Source organism: Oratosquilla oratoria, chromosome 34 (genome assembly GCF_046742065.1).
Source record: "Oratosquilla oratoria isolate Oo_2021 chromosome 34, ASM4674206v1, whole genome shotgun sequence".
Taxonomy (NCBI): Eukaryota; Metazoa; Arthropoda; class Malacostraca; order Stomatopoda; family Squillidae; genus Oratosquilla; species Oratosquilla oratoria.
Window position 1 is genome coordinate 27,431,214 of NC_134810.1, and position 18,497 is coordinate 27,449,710.

The following is an 18,497-nucleotide window of genomic DNA, read 5'->3' on the forward strand; positions in this document are numbered from 1 at the left end:
TATGAGTGATGGGATGGTGCGGAAATGGGTGAGAGCTTTTAAAGAAGGCCATACAAATGTGCCCGTCCACACGCAGCCAATCAAACTCAAGATGTGATCAGATCATTTGGCTGGGAACAACTTGATCACCCTCAACTGGGTGGTCAGCGCCACGATGACGATGAATATGTCAAAACGGCCGTGTTGCAGTGGTAAGGCGGCAGATTTCTACGAGGATGGTATTCAAAAGCTGGTTGTGCGATATAATAAATGCCTTAGTATTGGTGGAATATATGTTGAAAATTAGATTACAGTACAGGCTTCATGTAAAAATAAAATTGTTACGAAAAGTCTACTTGTTTAATTTTAATTCAAAACGTTACTTACTTTAAAAACACGCCTCGTGTATTCACTTGGTCTTTGGATCACGTGTTGGACTCGTGATCGACAGCTATTTCCCTCCCGAAAGAGAGCTCAGAGCTCGTAGGTCCGATCTATGGGTAATGCTATGACCTTACACACACACACACACACACACACAAAGAAAAGGGCATAGAAATCACTCCCATCCAATTCATTTCCCATATATTACACTCCCCTCCACCCTCCTCCCTGCCTCCTATCTTGGCACCTCCTAGATGACGGGTCATCCCTGCACCCTGTCCACTGCCCTGGGTCAGAAGCAGTGTCGCAAGACAAAGCACATCCACAGCAAGGCCGCTTCATAAGTTCGGCGACCCCCCTCCCCCCCCTCTCTCCGTCCCCTCATGCAGGAAAGGAGAAAACAGGGAGAAATCCCTTCGGGCTGCGTCAAATTTTTTTTCTCATACATACTTCCTCACCCCCCATCCCCCACCCACTCCCCCTCATGCATCACAGCCTCATCTATACACAACCCTTCTCCATTCACCTCTATCTTCTGTCCTCTCCCGTCCTTCCTCTACAGACATTCCTCTCTTTTGTAAAGCTCCTTTCACCCCATCCATACATCTCATCCTAGGACGCCCCCTCATATTCACTCCTTCCACCTCCGCCTTCCACACTTCTTTTATTTATCTTTCTTCACTCATTCTTTCCATGTGTTCAAACCATCCTAATACTCTTTCATCAACCGTATCTCCCAACTCCCTTTCCACCCCTGTTCTCCTCCTCACCTCCTCATTTCTCACTCTATCTAGCCTTGTAACCCCTATCATACCTCTCAGACATTTCATCTCAAAGACATTCAAACTCCTTCTCTCTTCCTCTCTCATGTTCCATGTTTTTGCCCCGTACATTGCTGTTGGCACAATCACTCCTTCATATAACCTCCTCTTAGCATCCATTCCCAGATGTCTATTTCTCATTACACTTTTTAATCCACCAAGGCATTTACTAGCTTCTCTCAATCTACATTCTACCTCCACCTCCACTCCTCCCTTTCCTGTCACATTCGCACCCAAGTATCTGAAACTATCCACTTTCTCCAGTTTCTCACCTTTAATGCTCACCTCCAGCCTATTGTCACTCTCTCCCCTTGTACATCTCATCACCTTGCTTTTGCCCACATTTATCTTCAGCTTCCTTCTTTCACACACCTCAAACTCTGTCACTAACTTCCTCAATCCTTCCTCTGATCCTGCTACAAGCGCAGTGTCGTCAGCAAACAACAGCTGGCCCAGCTCCCACTTTTCTCAATTTTCTTTAATCATCTCCAACCCCTGGCCCACTACCCTTGCATTCACCTCTCGCACTACCCCATCCATGTATAGATTGAACAGCCGGGGCGACATAACACATCCCTGACGAAGTCCCACCTTTACCTCAAACCATTCACTCTCTCCATTTCTAATCCAGACGCAAGCTCTACTACTCTCATAAAAACTCTTTACTGCTCTTAGCAGCTTTCTTCCTATCCCATATATCTGCAGTACCTCCCACAGTGCCTTCCTGTCTACTCTGTCGTAAGCTTTTTCCAGATCCATAAAAGCCCAAAAAACATCATTACCTTTTCCTATAGCTTTCTCACATACCTGTTTTACCACAAAAATCTGATCTACACATCCCCTACCTGTCCTAAAACCATACTGTTCCTCACCAATTACTCCCTCTGTTCCTCTCCTAATCCTCTCAATCAAGACCCTCCTATAAGCCTTCCCAACTACACTCAACAAGCTCATCCCTTTGTAACTACTACACTCACACTTGTCCCCCTTTCCTTTGTAAAGCGGAACTATACAGGCACTCCTCCAATCCTCTGGCACTCTACCCTCTCTTAAACAAACATTAAGTAACCTCACCAGCCAGTCCATCATAACTGTACCTCCTTTTTTCAGACATTCTGCATGACATCCATCCAACCCAGGTGCCTTACCTGCTCTCATCATCTTAACAGCTGCTTTCACTTCATCCTTCCCTATTTCTCCTCCATTTTCCTCACTCATCACTCTCATTTTCTTTGCGCTTCCCACTGCAATTACCTTTCCCTCCCTATCCTCCTTCATATTTAGCAACTCCCTAAAATACTCTGCCCACCTTCCTCTCACTGCCTTCTCTTCCATTATCATGTCTCCATCTGCACCTTTTACTTTTTCTTCTCTACTTGATTCGCCTCCTCTTCCTCTTTTAACTTCCTCCCAAAACATCTTTTTATTACTTTCAAAATTTTCTATCATACTCTTTCCCCATTTCACATCTGCTCTCCTCTATGCTTCCTTTATCTTATGCTCAACTTCCTTTCTCTTTACTTTGTACCTCTCATACGATTCCCTCGTCCTAATTTGTAGCCAATCTATGAATGCCTGCTTCTTCTCTTCTACACCCTTCTTTGCTTTCTCATCCCACCACTCACTACCCTTCTTTCTATTTCCTCCCGCCCTCCTTGTTCCACACACCATCTTTGCACACCTTATGACTCCCTCCTTGAACCATCCCCATTCCTCCTCCACTCCTAGTTCTACTCTATCCTTTACTCTCTCCCACTCCTCTTTCAACTTCTTATACTCCTTCTCCTTTTTTTCCTCATTTAAGTAGTTCACTCTAAGTACCTCCCTACCTTCTGCCCTTTTCCTCTTTCTCCACCTATTTTCCACTCTCAATTTACCTTCCACCAGGAAATTAAAACATAGACCAATTTTAGCTGAACGATAATTTGTTGACATAAATATCCACAACTCATCTCGATCCACAAGGGCAGAAAGGTTTTCTTAATACAAAATGAAAATGCTATTGTGAGTTCTCATGTATGAATTCTGGCCCAAATCTACAATTATTTTATGTATAGCTAATGTTCCTTTTTCGCCATACACATAAACACAAGAAAATGGCAACCGATTGGGTTGACGTGCTTCTTTTGCCTTGCGTTTTATCCTGGTAGATAACGGTGCAATCTCTCACGGAAGAGTTCTTCTTACAGAATCAACAACACCTGACACTTTTCTTACATTAAATTCCATGCAGTATATTCAGATATATGTATACATACACCCATTTATTTAAGTATAAAATGTTCTCTTGCTTCCGGTGAATACAATTCTTCATGTGAAACAGGTGATAAACGGGAAATGGAGGAAAAAATATGGTTGACCATAGCATCACCCTTAGCCATTCTGAGAAAAAATATCTAACGGAAATGGTTTAATCGAGCACTTTTGTTTCACCGAAAGAATTTTCAATCAAGCATTGCAGATGTGTCACCCGTGATAGGATTTCCACAGCTGTAATGTTTCCCATCACTCAGTTGCGTATCTGGGACGACTTGACGCGATGTGACAAGCGAAGCTGTCTTAGCGCTAATGTTACCAAAGGCATTCAAGTATTAACTAAAATTTTAATAAATATTGGGGGAAATAAGACTCCGCACTAAGTTCACTATAATTGGGCTGCACTATATGTACATAGTTTCCGTGCCTGTGACGGATACTTTTGTTTTAATGACTCACTTTCTTTTTCGTACCATCATATGAACTTCGCCTACATGTACATCATTATCGAGAGGGTAACATTTCCGATTTCCCACACCTCTCCACTTGTCGTGTCTGTTACGTCTCAGGATATCTTTTTTTACCATTAATTTTTCACACGCATCGCTGCACTTATTTTATGTCGTTCTGTAGGCACAGAGGACATATAACTCTGATTCATACCCTGAGACACATCGAGCGAAGAGTTCTGCTCAGGTTTGTCTTGGCATCACCGTGCATAAAGCTCTGTTTACCAAAGTTGTTTGTCGGTGTTAATTTTTTAAATTTATCTTTACTCTTGACCGGATAAATGATTTATTATAAACAGAATTTATTTAGCATTTTAGTTGCGAAAAGCTCATAGCTGAATAGAATTGACGGTGGAATGAATATATAATTCTGTAATTATACACTAGAATTGTTCAGCCTTTCGCTGTAGCATTTTGCATGATAAACCCTCAGAGATTTTAATTAGTGTCTTGGTAAGGCCTTGTGCAAATAGATTACTGTGTTTTGCAGTTCTGTGCAGAATACAGGAGTACTTTGCTCTTTTGATGGGTATCTTATATTATCAACAAAGGTGTTATTGTGACAGTTAACGTCTCCAGTACATTCGATATTGTATTTACTTTGGTTGCCATCAGGCGATTTTATTTAGCTAAGGGGTATATACAGACATTCGATACTTGAAACCTGACGTTACTATTTGTTTGGCGTTTACATTGGACTTGCTAAGGCGTGCTTCTACGAACGTGACCAATCTGTTGGCGTCTACATTCGACTACCGTTAGACGACGTTATTCAGCTGAGGAAAACTCTTAGTATCTTGGCTTTCAGACTTGAGTTTTTTTTTTTTTTTTTTTTTTTTTTTTTTTTTTTTTTTTTTTTTTTTTTTTTTTTTTTTTTTTTTTTTTTTTTTTTTAATGTTTGCAGGTCTGTCATCCGCCCGGACAGGTGATCCGGAACAGTTCACGCATAAAACAGGAGATGGTGGTGTCCGCGTGATGCCACTGTCAGTATGGGCGGTACCTAGAGGAGGTCAGGAAGGGAGAGCACCCCTCAACCTCAGGCGGCGCTAGAGTGAGGGTGTGCCCCTAAGAAGCTGAGGGTTGCCTCGGAAGGGGAAATGGTGAAGTAATGCGCCACCTATGCCGCGGTGAGTGGCGGGTTGTGATCGCAAAGAGTGGCAGTGTCTGCACTCCAACAAGCTGTTGCACCGCGGCCCCACAAAGTTTGCAAATTGCAACACTTGTGATTGTCTTTTCAAGGCGGATCCTGTGGACGATAGATTGCGCCCTTCTACCAGGAGGCAGGTGGACTACCTCGTACCTAGTATCCTACCTACCTAGTATCGTACCTAGTATCCTACCTCGTATCTAGGTAGTATCACAGCGCTGATTCCGAAGTATGAAGATTACTGTTGTGGTCGGACCTGGTCATCCATCTGGCCTTATTGATGGTGATGTCCTTAATATGTGTCATCGTGGATGCCAAGGGCAGTGATTCTGCTGAACCTCGTCGCTGCCATCCCCAATAGTGTTCCCTGGAGTCCCAATATAACTAGGAATTCAGTGAAATTTTGCAGACCTTTCATGCTGGTTGAAACTGGGACCAGTAATGAGTATCTGATTTGCACCTTAATTCAAACTGTTGTACAAATAGTTATCGTAGATAATGCTGATGTTGTCTTTGGTGATGGTACGATGGATTCTCTTGAAAATGATGCCATTGCCTTACAATTGTTTAGAAATATGGTCTTTTGTGACCACGCAGAGTATGTGAACGGAGTTTGTATTAGACTCATGCGGAACTTCTTACACATTTTGGCCACCGGCGTGATACAACGGCGTGATACAATATTTTTTTCAAACTTCATATATGATGTCGTTTACATACAAAACTTGCACTAAATCTAATTAACCATTGCTCATAACTTCAGTTTTTTATATACTAAGCATTTTTTCCATTGCTTTCCGATTTCACTTGTTTTATATTTTACAATCATACACATATACCAAAGTCTTTTTCCCCCTTACACGGGAGGTAGCCAAAAGAAAAAGACATAGAAACCACTCCCACCCATTCCATCCCCTACATACTCCATTCCCCTCTACCCTCTTCCCTCCCTCTTATCTTGGCACCTCCTGGATGACGGGTCATCCCTGCATTTTGTCCATTGCCCTGGGTCAGAAGCAATGTCGCAAGACACAGCACATCCACATCAAAGCTATATAATATCGATCTCTTGTCCGAGTCAATACAGAGGATAAATAATTAGTGACTGTATGAAAGTTGATGAAAAATATGCGCATCTAATCAAGTTTATGTCATTTCAGAAAGATCTGTGAAACGAAGAATGATGAAAGCTTCTGCAATACTGGTCCTCGTGGCCACGGCAGCCGCCGTTGGTGTCTGTAACGCCTCACCGGTGTCGAGGTAAGAGGAAACCAGAATTTCTTTGTCTATTCGAGTATTATTCGTGAAAGTAACAAGGTGGCGAGAAAGGAGGGGATACCAGTAGGAATAATCCAACTGAGATCACATAAAGAGCCGCGTGGAAGAAGTTGTTAGCAAGTTACAAGACGAATCCCTCTAGTCCGACGTTTTTCGACCATTTTCTTTTATGTCCCACACACACTTATGCATTGTCGTTGTTGTTCAGCCTCCTGGAGATCACTTCAAAATTGAAAACAATCGTTCAATAAATAGAATTATATAATCGTCGTGGCCCCACGGATCCATTGGCCACAAGTTGTGAACAGTGTCATTGTCTGTCTATTTATCTATCTACCAAGAGCCTCTCCTCCCTTATAAGGTAGGTAGCCAAGTCAAAGACACGTACCTACTTTCACCCATTCCACTCCTACCCATTCCACCACCTTTTCCTCCCTCTCATCTTAGCTTCTGTATCCCACCCTCTTCCCTGGGTTAGGAGCACTGTAGCAAGATACAACACATCCACAGCAAGGCCGCTTCATTTAATCGGCGACCCCCCCCTTCTCCGTCCCCTCATGCAGAAAAAGAGAAGACGGGGAGAAATCCCCTCGGGCATCGTCAAAATATCATTTACAGGTAAGCACCCACCCCATCCCCCGCCCCTCCCATGCATAATAGTATCATCTTTACACAGTCACTCTCCACTTATCCCTATCTCCTGCCTTCTCCCTTCCCTGCTCAACAGACATTCCCCTCTTTCCCACTGCCCCCTTCATCCCATCCATCCACCTCATCTTTGGTCACCCCCTCAAGTTCACAACCTTCACCTTTGCCTTCCACACATCTTTTACTAATCTTTCATCACTCGTTCTTTCCATACGTCCAAACCATCACAATACTCTTTCATCGGCCCTACCTACCATCTCCTTTTCCACTCCTGCTCTCCTCCTCACCTCCTCATTTCTCTCACTTTGTTTAACCTAGTAACACCTATCATACTTCTCAGACACTTCATCTCAAAAACATTTAAACTTTTCCTCTTTGCCTGTCTTAAATCCGAAGTCTCTCCCCCATACAATGCCGTTGGCACAATCACCCATTCATACAATCTCCTCTTTGCTTGCCTGTGATTTTCCATAAGCCACAACACAGGAGTACATATCGTACACACTCCTAGAAATTTTCCATCTAGAATGATTTCCGTCTTGGTTTTCCTCCTTTGGCCCCGTCCATACTGTGCCCCATGACCATGGCGGTGTTGGTGGGGCTGTTGAAAATCGAAGTTTCCAACACCGCCAGCACACTGCTGAGCTGTTTTGAACCGATTCGATTTGATGGGCATGCAGGTGTCACCAGTGCCACCTCAGCCTTTGTCGAGGGGAGACATATGCGTTACATTCTCCGTCATGGCTACTTCTGTTGGCCCCATTGATTGCACGAGAAGCCACACTCAATATTACATAGTTATTGAAGCAGCATCCCTGCATATGGAACATCAAGAACAAAGAACACAAATGCGAGCCTTGATGATACGAGGAAAAAATTATTCTGAACCGTGATATTAGAAATATCTTTTTAGGTTGTGCTATTCCTCACCGCGGCTCCCGCCAAAAAACAATTTCTTTAAAAGTCGCAACTGACGTTACTATTAATTTGCATCACAGTGAAACGTCGGTTTTCGAAGATAATTCGTTCTAAAAATATGTTCTAAAACCGAATTGTTCGAAAACCGAATTATATTTTCCATTACAAATAATTTAAAAGAGATTAATTCGCTCCCAAGTACCACATGAATGCTTATTTACCTAATTACACTTTATATATCATATAATAAATAAAACATAAAAGTGCAAATCAAACGAAAAACATAACAGAAGTAAATTAAATGACAAAGCAACACTGTACAGTTATTATGTAATGTATGTATTGTACCCTTTTGGCTGCGATGTGAACGCATAGGTGGATGGAGATGAGGGAGGGAAAGGGGCGAATTATTGCTCGGAAAGGGAATCCCTTTCCATAAATACTTCTGGTGATTCTTGTTCGGGTGTTTCTTCTCTTCTCTTTGGCTAAGGTAAATATTTCTCTTTGGTTTCTTTCCGTTTTTCTTTCACTGGAAACCTTTCCAATGTTTGTTGTTTTAGCCTGCGCTTTAATTTTTTTTAAAATGTGATATGACATTGTCATTGAAAAGATTTACTGCTCCATGTGCTACCACGGTGTCTGGGTGGTATTTTTCTACGAAATTTTGAACATCATCACATTTAGCACAATTTTTTTTTTTTATTAAAGAACTTGGTATATCTTCAATTCTTTCCTCCTCCTCAGAAGACTGTTACTCAGCCAATTTCTTTTGCTGTTCATTTTGAAGGTGTGCAAGCTCTTCAGTGGTAAGCTCATTATTGTGGTCTTCCACTAGCTCTTCAATATCTTCACTGTCGACCTCCAAGCCCATATTTTTTCCCATAGAAACAATCTCTTCAACAATAGCATTGTCCTCGACAGCAGCAGCAGATCCAGCAGTTTCAAACCCCTCAGTCTCTCTCTGGTACACAGCCTGAATTCATGGTTCTAGCACTCATTTGGTTCCATGCATTATCAATAAGATTAACACAACTCAGGATATTGAAATGGTATTTCCAAAATTCTCTCAAGGTTAACTGAGTGTCATTAGTAACTTGGAAAAATTGACGAAACGTGGCTTTAGCATAATGTTTCTTAAAGTTAGCTATGACCTGTTGATCCATAGGTTGGGTTAGAAGCGTTGTGTTAGATGGCAGGAATTTGACCTTAATAAAATCAGACTCACCAACTAAGTCATCCTTCAAACCTGGAGGGTGAGCAGGAGCATTATTCAACACGAGAAGGCATTCTAGTGGCATTTTTTTTTTCTTGCAAGTATTTTCTAACACTTGGGGCAAAAACCTTGTGAATCCATTCTGTAAAAAATTGTCTTGTCACCCAAGCCTTCGTATTAGCTCGCCACATTATAGGCAATTTACTTTTCATAACATTATTTCTTTTGAAAACTTTTGGATTATCAGAATGATACACTAGCAGTGGTTTGACTTTGAAATCACCACTTCCGTTACCGCACAGCAGATGAGTGAGTCTGTCTTTCAAGTATTTGCGGTCTTTGTTTACTAATGATGGTCACTCCTTTTGCAACATCAGCCGATTTTATAATTTCTTTATTCTTGAGAATAGTGCAAATTGTAGACTTTGCCATACCGTACTGCACAGTAAGATCAGATACACGAACCCCATTTTCGTGTTTTGCGATAATTTCTTTCTTCGCTTCGATTGTTTTTCTCACAATTTTTCTTTTTCCGTGACCAGTATCACTTTTTGCTTTGGAGCCATGGCTGAGGGCTAGTGTAGGAAAAATAAATGCTGAATACAATAAAATTGATAACGAAAGTACAGCGCAATTATTCAGCTCAGCGGTCAACAGAGAACTGTTTACGTTTCGTCAGCGGCCACGTGTCAGCGTCGTTCGAGAACCGAAATTTTGTTCGAAAACAGAGGTATTTCCAGCTCGAATTTTTCGTTCGAAAACCGATTTGTTCGAGTTCAGAGACGTTCGAGAACCGAGGTTTGACTGTACTTATTTGTGGGGTTCAAAGTATTCAGAATGAGAGCAGCTATCCAATGGTATACATAAGAATTGCATCTGTGATACTGGCAAACTTTTTTTAATTAACCGATTTTTTCTTAAAGAAAATATACCAGTACGAAAGATTGTAGACACCTGGAGACAAAAAAAAAAAAAAAAAAAAAAAAAAAATATATATAAATAAATGAATAAAAAAAAAAAAAAAAAAAATCATGCTTTCCCTGCTCCCAGCGTTGGCAACACTTTTGCAAGAGCTTTTAGGATAGGTCATGTGCGTTTGTTATTTTCCACCGCAGCCACCGATTTTTTCTTAAAGAAAATATACCAGTACGAAATATTGTAGACACCTGGAGACAAATGAATAAATAAATAGATTATAAATAAATGAATAAAAAAAATCATGCTTTCCCTGCTCCCAGCGTTGGCAACACTTTTGCAAGAGCTTTTAGGATAGGTCATGTGCGTTTGTGCTATTTTCCACCGCAGCCACCGAAAGATAAAAACGCTACTGACGTTACTATAAATTTACGATATTTATTTATTGTGTTCAAAATATTCAGAATTATAGGAGCTATGTAGATAATAATGGGACCTTTCGCAGTGAGCAAATTGATACCAGACACCGCCAGATTTTGTAATTCTTGCCGGAAAATAAATACTTTTTTGGGCAAGTTTTATAAGCTTATAGAGGTGTATCGTTGTACATTATTGTGTCTGAAATTTAAGTAAATTAATTTCATGATTGCAAACGGCATATAACATTGTTTGAGCCTCTGTTTATAATCACAGATGATATTCGTAAAACAGCCTATAATTGTATCAAGCCAAGCAATTTGTCATTTTCTACCGACTTCAATGGACGTATACTGATATATACTTTCATTTGAAAGCACCAAGCAATAGGCAAATCCATGTAATGTATCGAAGATATAATTTTGCATCGAAGACTTAATTTTTTCGGTACGATAAACTTTGTCTTTCTCTTATTTTTTTCTTGAATCTGACGTGCAGTTTGCCACGGCACACGTAAAATTAGTCATATTTGTTTGAAAATAGCTCCCAGCAGATCTAAGAGGCTATTCTTTACAAAAATATCGTTAACTTCGTACGTCCGCCACCACTGTTGTTATTTCTTATCTCACTGATTATCTTCATATACAGGACGTGACAGTGATATCCATTATTTTTCAACACTCTCAGATAAAATGCACAAAACCGAAATCAACTTCCTTTTATTTTTACTGCTCATAGTTACTTCAGTAAAAATAATTACCTATTTTTAGTTTTACCTCATAATTAAATTAACAAAGCCTTATCACACACCAGTAAGTACAAATTATAACATTAAGAGTCATGTTTTTAATTTTAAATACATTTATGCAGCAATTTATGGCGTATCTTTTTTTAAATATCGGTTTCCAAATTAGCTAAGTCACCCCTTTGCCTCGTGAAATCCGAGACAATTGAAAATTCTAGCGTTAAAAGGAATCTACGAGCCTGACTGCAAAAGGTCCCATTGCATTTGTGAGACTGGCATTCTTTCCTCATGCCCACTCAGTTTAGACATCACTGTGAACACTTAGTTTAGCATTCAACACCACCACCTGCTACATGCAGAGCTGCTTGAGGTACAGTGTGGACCTGACTTTAGGGTACTGACAGCGGCGTGCAGAGGTCTGGTAATGCCAGGGAAACTCCTTGACTGTATGCTACAAAGAATTCAGTATTAGGCCTACTACTGGGAGATATGAGAAGGGAAGATATTTTGAATATATAAACACAGATGAAACAAAATAAACACTTTATTCAATTTGAATATAAACCAACCTAATTTATTAAGTTATTCCCACCAAATGCTACCTCCTGGATGCCCCCCTGTCTCCCGCTCATTTTCGCACGAGCAGGACACGGGTTCTACACTCCGGTACCGAGCGCCTTCCCGTCTCCCCTTGGGATCTCGCTCTGCCAACTTCTATGTCCTCGCATGACGCGCTTGCACTACAACATAGCCCCTGTGTTTTTTTTTTTTTTTTTTTTTTTTTTATTGTTGGAACATCATTCGTGGAGGCACATTCCCGGTCACTTTTCGCGTACCCTAGCGCACCGGCATAGGTTGAACTCATAGGGCATCGCTAGACTGTGTCAAACCCACCCCCACAGGGGCAAAGGCCATGGCAGCCTCCCTGTCTCCGAGCAGAAAGAAACACCGACCCGACGACTCTGACGATGAGGAGAGGGCACCGGATCCCACTCACAACATGCCCTTCGACGTCGTCCGATCCCGCGAGACTAACCCCTTACAAGGAAAGCTAGTCTCCTTCAGATTACTACGGGATGGCACGGTCCTCCTTACCCCCCGCCACCAAAATGTAGTCAACACCCTCGACGAGGTCAAGGAGATCCGAGGACACAGGTTAAATATCACGAAGCTCCTACCGGAGGATCGAGTGACCAGGATGGTGGTCTGCAATTTCGATGCCAAATTGGGGCTACTCACGAGTCAGCCCAGGATCACCAGCGCCAAATGGCTACTCGACCGATTCAAACGAATAACCCACCACGTGATCATTGACGTCAAGGGAGACCCCATCAGCACGTTAGAATTAGGAGGATGGGGGAAATTTCACGGGGGTACGTACGTTCCCGAGCCCCTCAGGTGCTTCAGGTGCCAAAAATATGGGCATCACCAGAACCAATGTCGAGCACGTCTTCCCCGATGCGGCTTATGCAGCCGCCCTCACTTGACAGACACGTGCCTCGCAAAATTAAAAAACGGGGCCACTGACCTCCAAGCCAGATGTCCCAACTGCACCAAGAAACACCATGCATGGAATACTCGGTGCACGGTGAGGAAGACTGAGGCCGCGCAGTGCTATCAGAGGGCTGCGGAACGGGTAGATTTCGTCCCGGCGCCACTAGAAACCTTCGTATGGGGGAGCAAGAAGCACAACTCCCCCCCCGCCTCAAGTCAAACCATGCCCTACTTCTGCGCCAAACATTGATAGCAAAGAGACCTTCCCCGGCCTACCCGCACCCCGCCCTCCCATTGTCAACCCCACTCTGACCACGGCTCCCCCATCCCACAGACAGCAAGTGACCGCAGCACGACGTTCGGCCGTGAACCTCGATAAAACGGACGTATACCGCCGATCACGCACAACCTCTGCTTCCTCGATTCTCAACGATGCCGCTACACTCGTTATCCCAGAAACACAACCGCCACAACAACTCCCGCAACCATGCCCGCTCTCACACCCACAACCGCTGTAGCGCACCCTACACCCTCCGTTGTGCCGACCCTTTCGCCCACTGCCATTATCTTGGAAGAGAGTGACTTCAAGGAAATTCTCTCCACAGTTATCGAGGGGATTCAGGCCGCCCTCGGCCACAAAGCCCTTGACACCAAGGGAACCGATACCATGATCAAGAAGACCATGGAAATAATCCGCCGCCGACGGGAGCTGCGCACACATACGCCCGCCGCCCTCTACCCACCGTCACAAAGCACAATCAAGACAAAACCGCCAGCGCGACAACACCCCCTCCCCCCACTACCCAGCCCAGCCCTGCCCGCAACCACCCCCTCCCCCCAACTCGGTCCGCTCAGATAGCCCTGCCACTGCCTCATCCGCCGAAATCCCCTCCACTGATCCAGATGAACTCCCCCCCCCCTCCGCGTCAAGACCGATGATGACAGCTGCATCTCCTCAGCACCATCCACTTCCGGTGCCAACCGGGGCAACGGAAGTGACTCATACATGGACAGAGAGATTACTGATAATGCCTCTCTTCAAAAACACTGAACTGAGCGTCCTTCAGTGGAACATCAACGGGTTCCTCCGCAAGAGATCATATCTCCTGGCTATCGCTCAGTAATACGATTTCGACATAATTCTTCTACAGGAAACACTACTAAGGGAGAAGGTACGATTCCCAGGATATCGCACCTTCTCCTTACCACGCAGCGACACCACGAGAGGCTGCATGGCCCTCGTCAAGGACAGCCTACCCTGCAACGAAGACACCAACCCCAGATATTGTGGCGATGGCGTGGAGGCTCATGTGGTTCTCGTACAATGAGGCCATGAGACCTTCACCATCTGCAACTTGTACAGGGGCCGTCACGCGGTCCTGTACCTTGGAAAAGTGAGGACCCTTGCTGGGGACAGACTCCTCATCCTCGGACGGGGTTTAACGCTCACCACCCATCTCTGTCATCCACACAGGGCCTCAATGCTGCAGGGAATCACCTACACCTTACACTGACCTCCTCCTCCCACATCGCCTTGCTGAACGACGGCTCCCCGACCCATGTACGGGGAGGCAGGCTTGACCTAACCCTTGTGACTGCCACTCTCTCCTCCCGCGCAAGATGGGAGATCCACCCCGTTGTCACCAGTGACCACTTTGTCGTATGCACGTACATACGAGATGTGGCTCCGCCACCGGTGGTGCCACACATTCCGCGGTGGAACACATCCAAGGCCAACTGGCCTCTCTTCTCCAACGGCCTGGCGTCCTGGGCAACTGAGTACAACCCTTCAGCTAGGGACGTCGACAGCTAGGAGGCGGACCTCTCAACCGCCCTCCATGGTGCCGCGAGCGATACGATTCCACTGACAAGGACACTGCTCCCGGCGAGGGCGGAGTCACCTACTCCATGCTGGCACACCTCGGACCTGTAGGAGATGAGGCCTTTCTCCGCGTGATCAATGCGTCCTGGAGAACCGGGAGACTGCCCACAGCCTGGAAGACGGCCACAATAGTGCCGATCCCCAAACCCAAGGAAACCGGTGCCTACCGCCCCATCAGCCTGGTCAGTTGCATGGGGAAAAGAACAGAAAGAATGGTACTTAACAGATTGTTATGGAAACTAGGTCCGTTGCATGAGCATATCTATGCTTATCGCAAGGGCACTGGTACGGCCCACAGCATTGCCACCCTTCTCGCAGCAGTGAGGAGCGAGTCCTCCATCGCCATTTTTCTCGATCTGGAAAAGGCCTTTGAGCTAGCCAGTCCTCTGGCTATCCAAGACGCTCTCGCATGCAAAGGTGTGAGAGGAAGACTTCTCATCTGGATAAGCGACTACCTATCACGCAGATCTGCGTGCGTGCGTTTTCAAGGCCACTTGTCGGAGCCCACGATGCTAGAGAATGTTACACCACAGGGAGGGGTCCTCAGCCCGACTCTCTTCAACGTGTTGATCTCCAATATATTGGAGCTCCCCCTCCCCCACGGGTGCAAAATCATCTCCTACGCCGATGATCTGGCTCCCATCATTGCTGGGAAGCAACGATGCCACGACAGGGCACAGCGCTGCCTCGACGCCGTCGCAGCGGGATGCGTCAGGATCAAAATATCCCCTCGGAAATCCAAAGCCATGACATTCGGTCCTGGGGATGGGGAGGGGGGGGGGAGGAACCCCTCGTTACTCAAGGATTCGCAATGGACGGGGTCACACAATTCTAGTACCTGGGCGTATGCCTCGACAAGGGCCTCACCTTCAACAGGGAAATATCCTACCTCAGAGAGAGAATGACGGCCAGAACCACAGTGATGAGGGCCATGTGCGGAAGAGCACTTGGTGCCACACATCAAGTCCTACGCACGTACTACGTACAAGCGGTGCGTTCTATCGCCGACTACGCAGCCCCGGCTCTCCTTACTGTGGACGCGGATAAACTCCAGAGGCTTGAGACATGCCAGAATGAAGCGGCTAGAGTCATCCTGGGAGCACAACGGTGGTATAAAATTCTCAACCTCCAGCGGGAAGCCTCGCTTCCTCCTCTCCAACTCAGGATCAGAATGCTCGGGGCGGACTTTGTTGCCCGCGCACTCCACCCCCGCGACGAGACAGGTCTAAGTCGGGCCATCTTCACCTCACTTGCACGTGCAGACACACTGCAACGCCCCAACACTTGGCTCTCACACGCGGCCAAGCTCCTGGATTCCTTCCAACTGCGGCAACCTCTCCTCGAGAAGGGCATACCAAAATCCCACCCGGACTTCAAATGCCCGCCGCCGTGGGCACCGGCTCCCGTGACCTTTAAATTTACGTCACTCCCGGGGAAAAAGGGCGCATGCCACCCAGACAGAGCGCGCGTCTCTGCAAACAACGGCATCCGGGCACTGACGCGACCTGGTCATACCATGTATTTTACAGATGGTTCTGTAGAACCAAACAGCCCACACACGGCCGGAGCTGCCTTCGTCACTGATGGATACATCTTCGGCAGGAAAGTCAGCGACTCCGCGTCCTCTCTTTAAGCCGAGGCCGTTGCGATGCAGGGGGCCCTAGAACATGCCCTTGTATCCCATTCCAATTCCGTGGTTATCCACACCGACTCTCTGAACCTGATAAGCTGCTTGCAACAGGCAGAGCCCGAAGATAATGTCCACCTCCTCACCAATGTCATTACGCTCCTGCACGAATTACACCGTGCTGGACGGAATGTCATCATCAACTGGGTGCCAAGTCACGTCGGTGTGCATGGAAACGACCTTGCAGACGCAGCAGCTGCCGCAGCCCGCAAGCGCGCCAGTGTCGATGTCCAGGTCCCTCTCAGCAAGAGCCAGCTCCAACTTAGAACTAAGGCATTAGCACGCACGCAGTGGCGCCTCCAATACAGTCTGGAGACGCAGATTTCCCAACGAGCAGGGTGGTACAAAAAGGTGACAGCATATGAAGCTCTAGTCTTCACCTGCTCTACTCCCAGAAAGATAGAAAAACTGCTCTTCAGGCTGCGTCTCGAGGACCGTTGCTTCTGGTAACTTAATCCCCAGAGCACCATGGAAGACCGCCGGTGCAACCACTGCCGTGCACAAAATGTCGGCCTCCTCCACTACCTGAGCGATTGCCCCGCCACCTCTTTCCTCAGACGGGGACCACCGGTTCCCCCTGAAGGTCTTGTGAGCCGCCTCTGCCGCCTCCAAAGCCCCTATGAGCTCCGTCAACTACTAGAGCGTCCGCCGCCGCTCTACCAGCTGCAGCCTCTCTTTTTTACTGCGCCCTATTCCCCCTGAATAGCTACATTATTCCACCTCCTCTCCACAAGGTGTGTCTTACACAAACACTACCATGGGAGTGATACTTCACTGAAAAAAAAATAATAATAAATAAATAAAAAAGAAAATGCCCCCACACCCACCCCACCCGGGATCACTGCCCCTTCACCCTCCCCCCCCCCTTCTCTGCACGCCACTGTGCATTGACTACTTAGGGACTTTAAGTGACATCCATACGAACCTAGTCAAAAAGCTTTTGTCTATGGTTGCAAAATTATCACGATACAGAAAACAATGGTGATCACTTTTATTCATCCCCTCCATTCTGCTCCTTGCCTGTAATCTCTTTTGCCATCTCTACAACTCCATTTGAAGACTGACGTCACACTGATTTTGGAGTGTCCTTTTTCTTCCATAGTGACACCTTACTGTCCCATATATCTCTGATGCTGTCAAAGGTGATCAATAAATAATTTGTTCCCCATCTTAGCACCCATCTGGAGATAATTAATTGACAAATTCTAGTTTCTTTACTGTAAAGAAGTCGACACATATAACAATTTATCGCACTGACTAATCAAATGCAGTTGGTAGTCGATCATCGTCGGTCCAAAGGATAACCCAATTGATTGTTCTACGTTTATTTCTAAACCTCACAAGGCGATGCATCACACCCTGTAAGACATTCTGCATTGGATCATTTGCAATGATTCTGTATATGATGGCTGTGCTGTGCGTTTGATGTAGTGTACAGTGTGTCGCAGGGAGTTTGGCTTGGCCTTCTGTTGTTCATACTGGACACATTAATTTGAAAATGCCTCGAACGCTTGCATTCCCAGTGGTCTACTCATAGATGACTTGGCCGAAATAATTACCCAGTGTGATGTCTGAAGAATACAGATTTGTTTGTCCAATTGACAAGCGGAAGACATATTTGTGGTTCACAAGTGTATTACTTGAGTTTTGTGTCATCTTTGTAATAACACTTCCTTATTTCATCAGCTGTAGTAATTCTTTAAGGAGCCAGGAGTTATAGCCATCTGGTTTCACCTGTTTCTGCATTATTGCTTTTGGTTTTGACAATCTGTCAACGCATCACATCTACGTATCAGTATAGGATTGTTGTTAGTGCCAGGTTTCTTTGTGGAGACCAGACCATAAGTACGTTTTACTCCTACTGTGCGAGTGAAATGTCCGTCAGAGCGGAATGAAATGTCCGCTTGAGTAGGGTGAAATATCCGTTCGAGTAGGGTAAAATATCCTCTTGAGTGGGGTGAAATGTTCCCTTGAGTGAAGGTGAAATGTCTGTCTTAATTGAATGATATGCCCAACAAGAGGCAAATAAGATGCCAAAAATAGTGACCACTACAAGGTCAATGTGTCTAGGGTGTGTGTTCCTGTATCCCATATACTAAAACCTTTTGTTATTGTAACAGTGGCATATCTAAACTTACTTCTCCTATTCCTATATATGAGTATTTTATATCAATGAAACCTTCAGTGTGGTGTAGGCTCCTTAC

At 45.1% G+C, this 18,497-nt stretch overlaps 1 protein-coding gene across 1 annotated transcript in view; it reads left to right on the forward strand.

Moving 5' to 3' along the window:
* The first annotated feature begins 4,856 nt into the window (after nucleotides 1–4,856).
* LOC143018140 (oplophorus-luciferin 2-monooxygenase non-catalytic subunit-like) overlaps nucleotides 4,857–18,497 on the forward strand; it is a 44,132-nt gene continuing 30,491 nt past the window's right edge. The window contains exons 1-2 of the mRNA XM_076173276.1: nucleotides 4,857–4,874; nucleotides 6,257–6,356. Coding sequence (XP_076029391.1) covers nucleotides 6,277–6,356 — 80 coding nt within the window. The 5' untranslated portion in view covers nucleotides 4,857–4,874; nucleotides 6,257–6,276. The remainder of the gene's footprint in view (nucleotides 4,875–6,256; nucleotides 6,357–18,497) is intronic.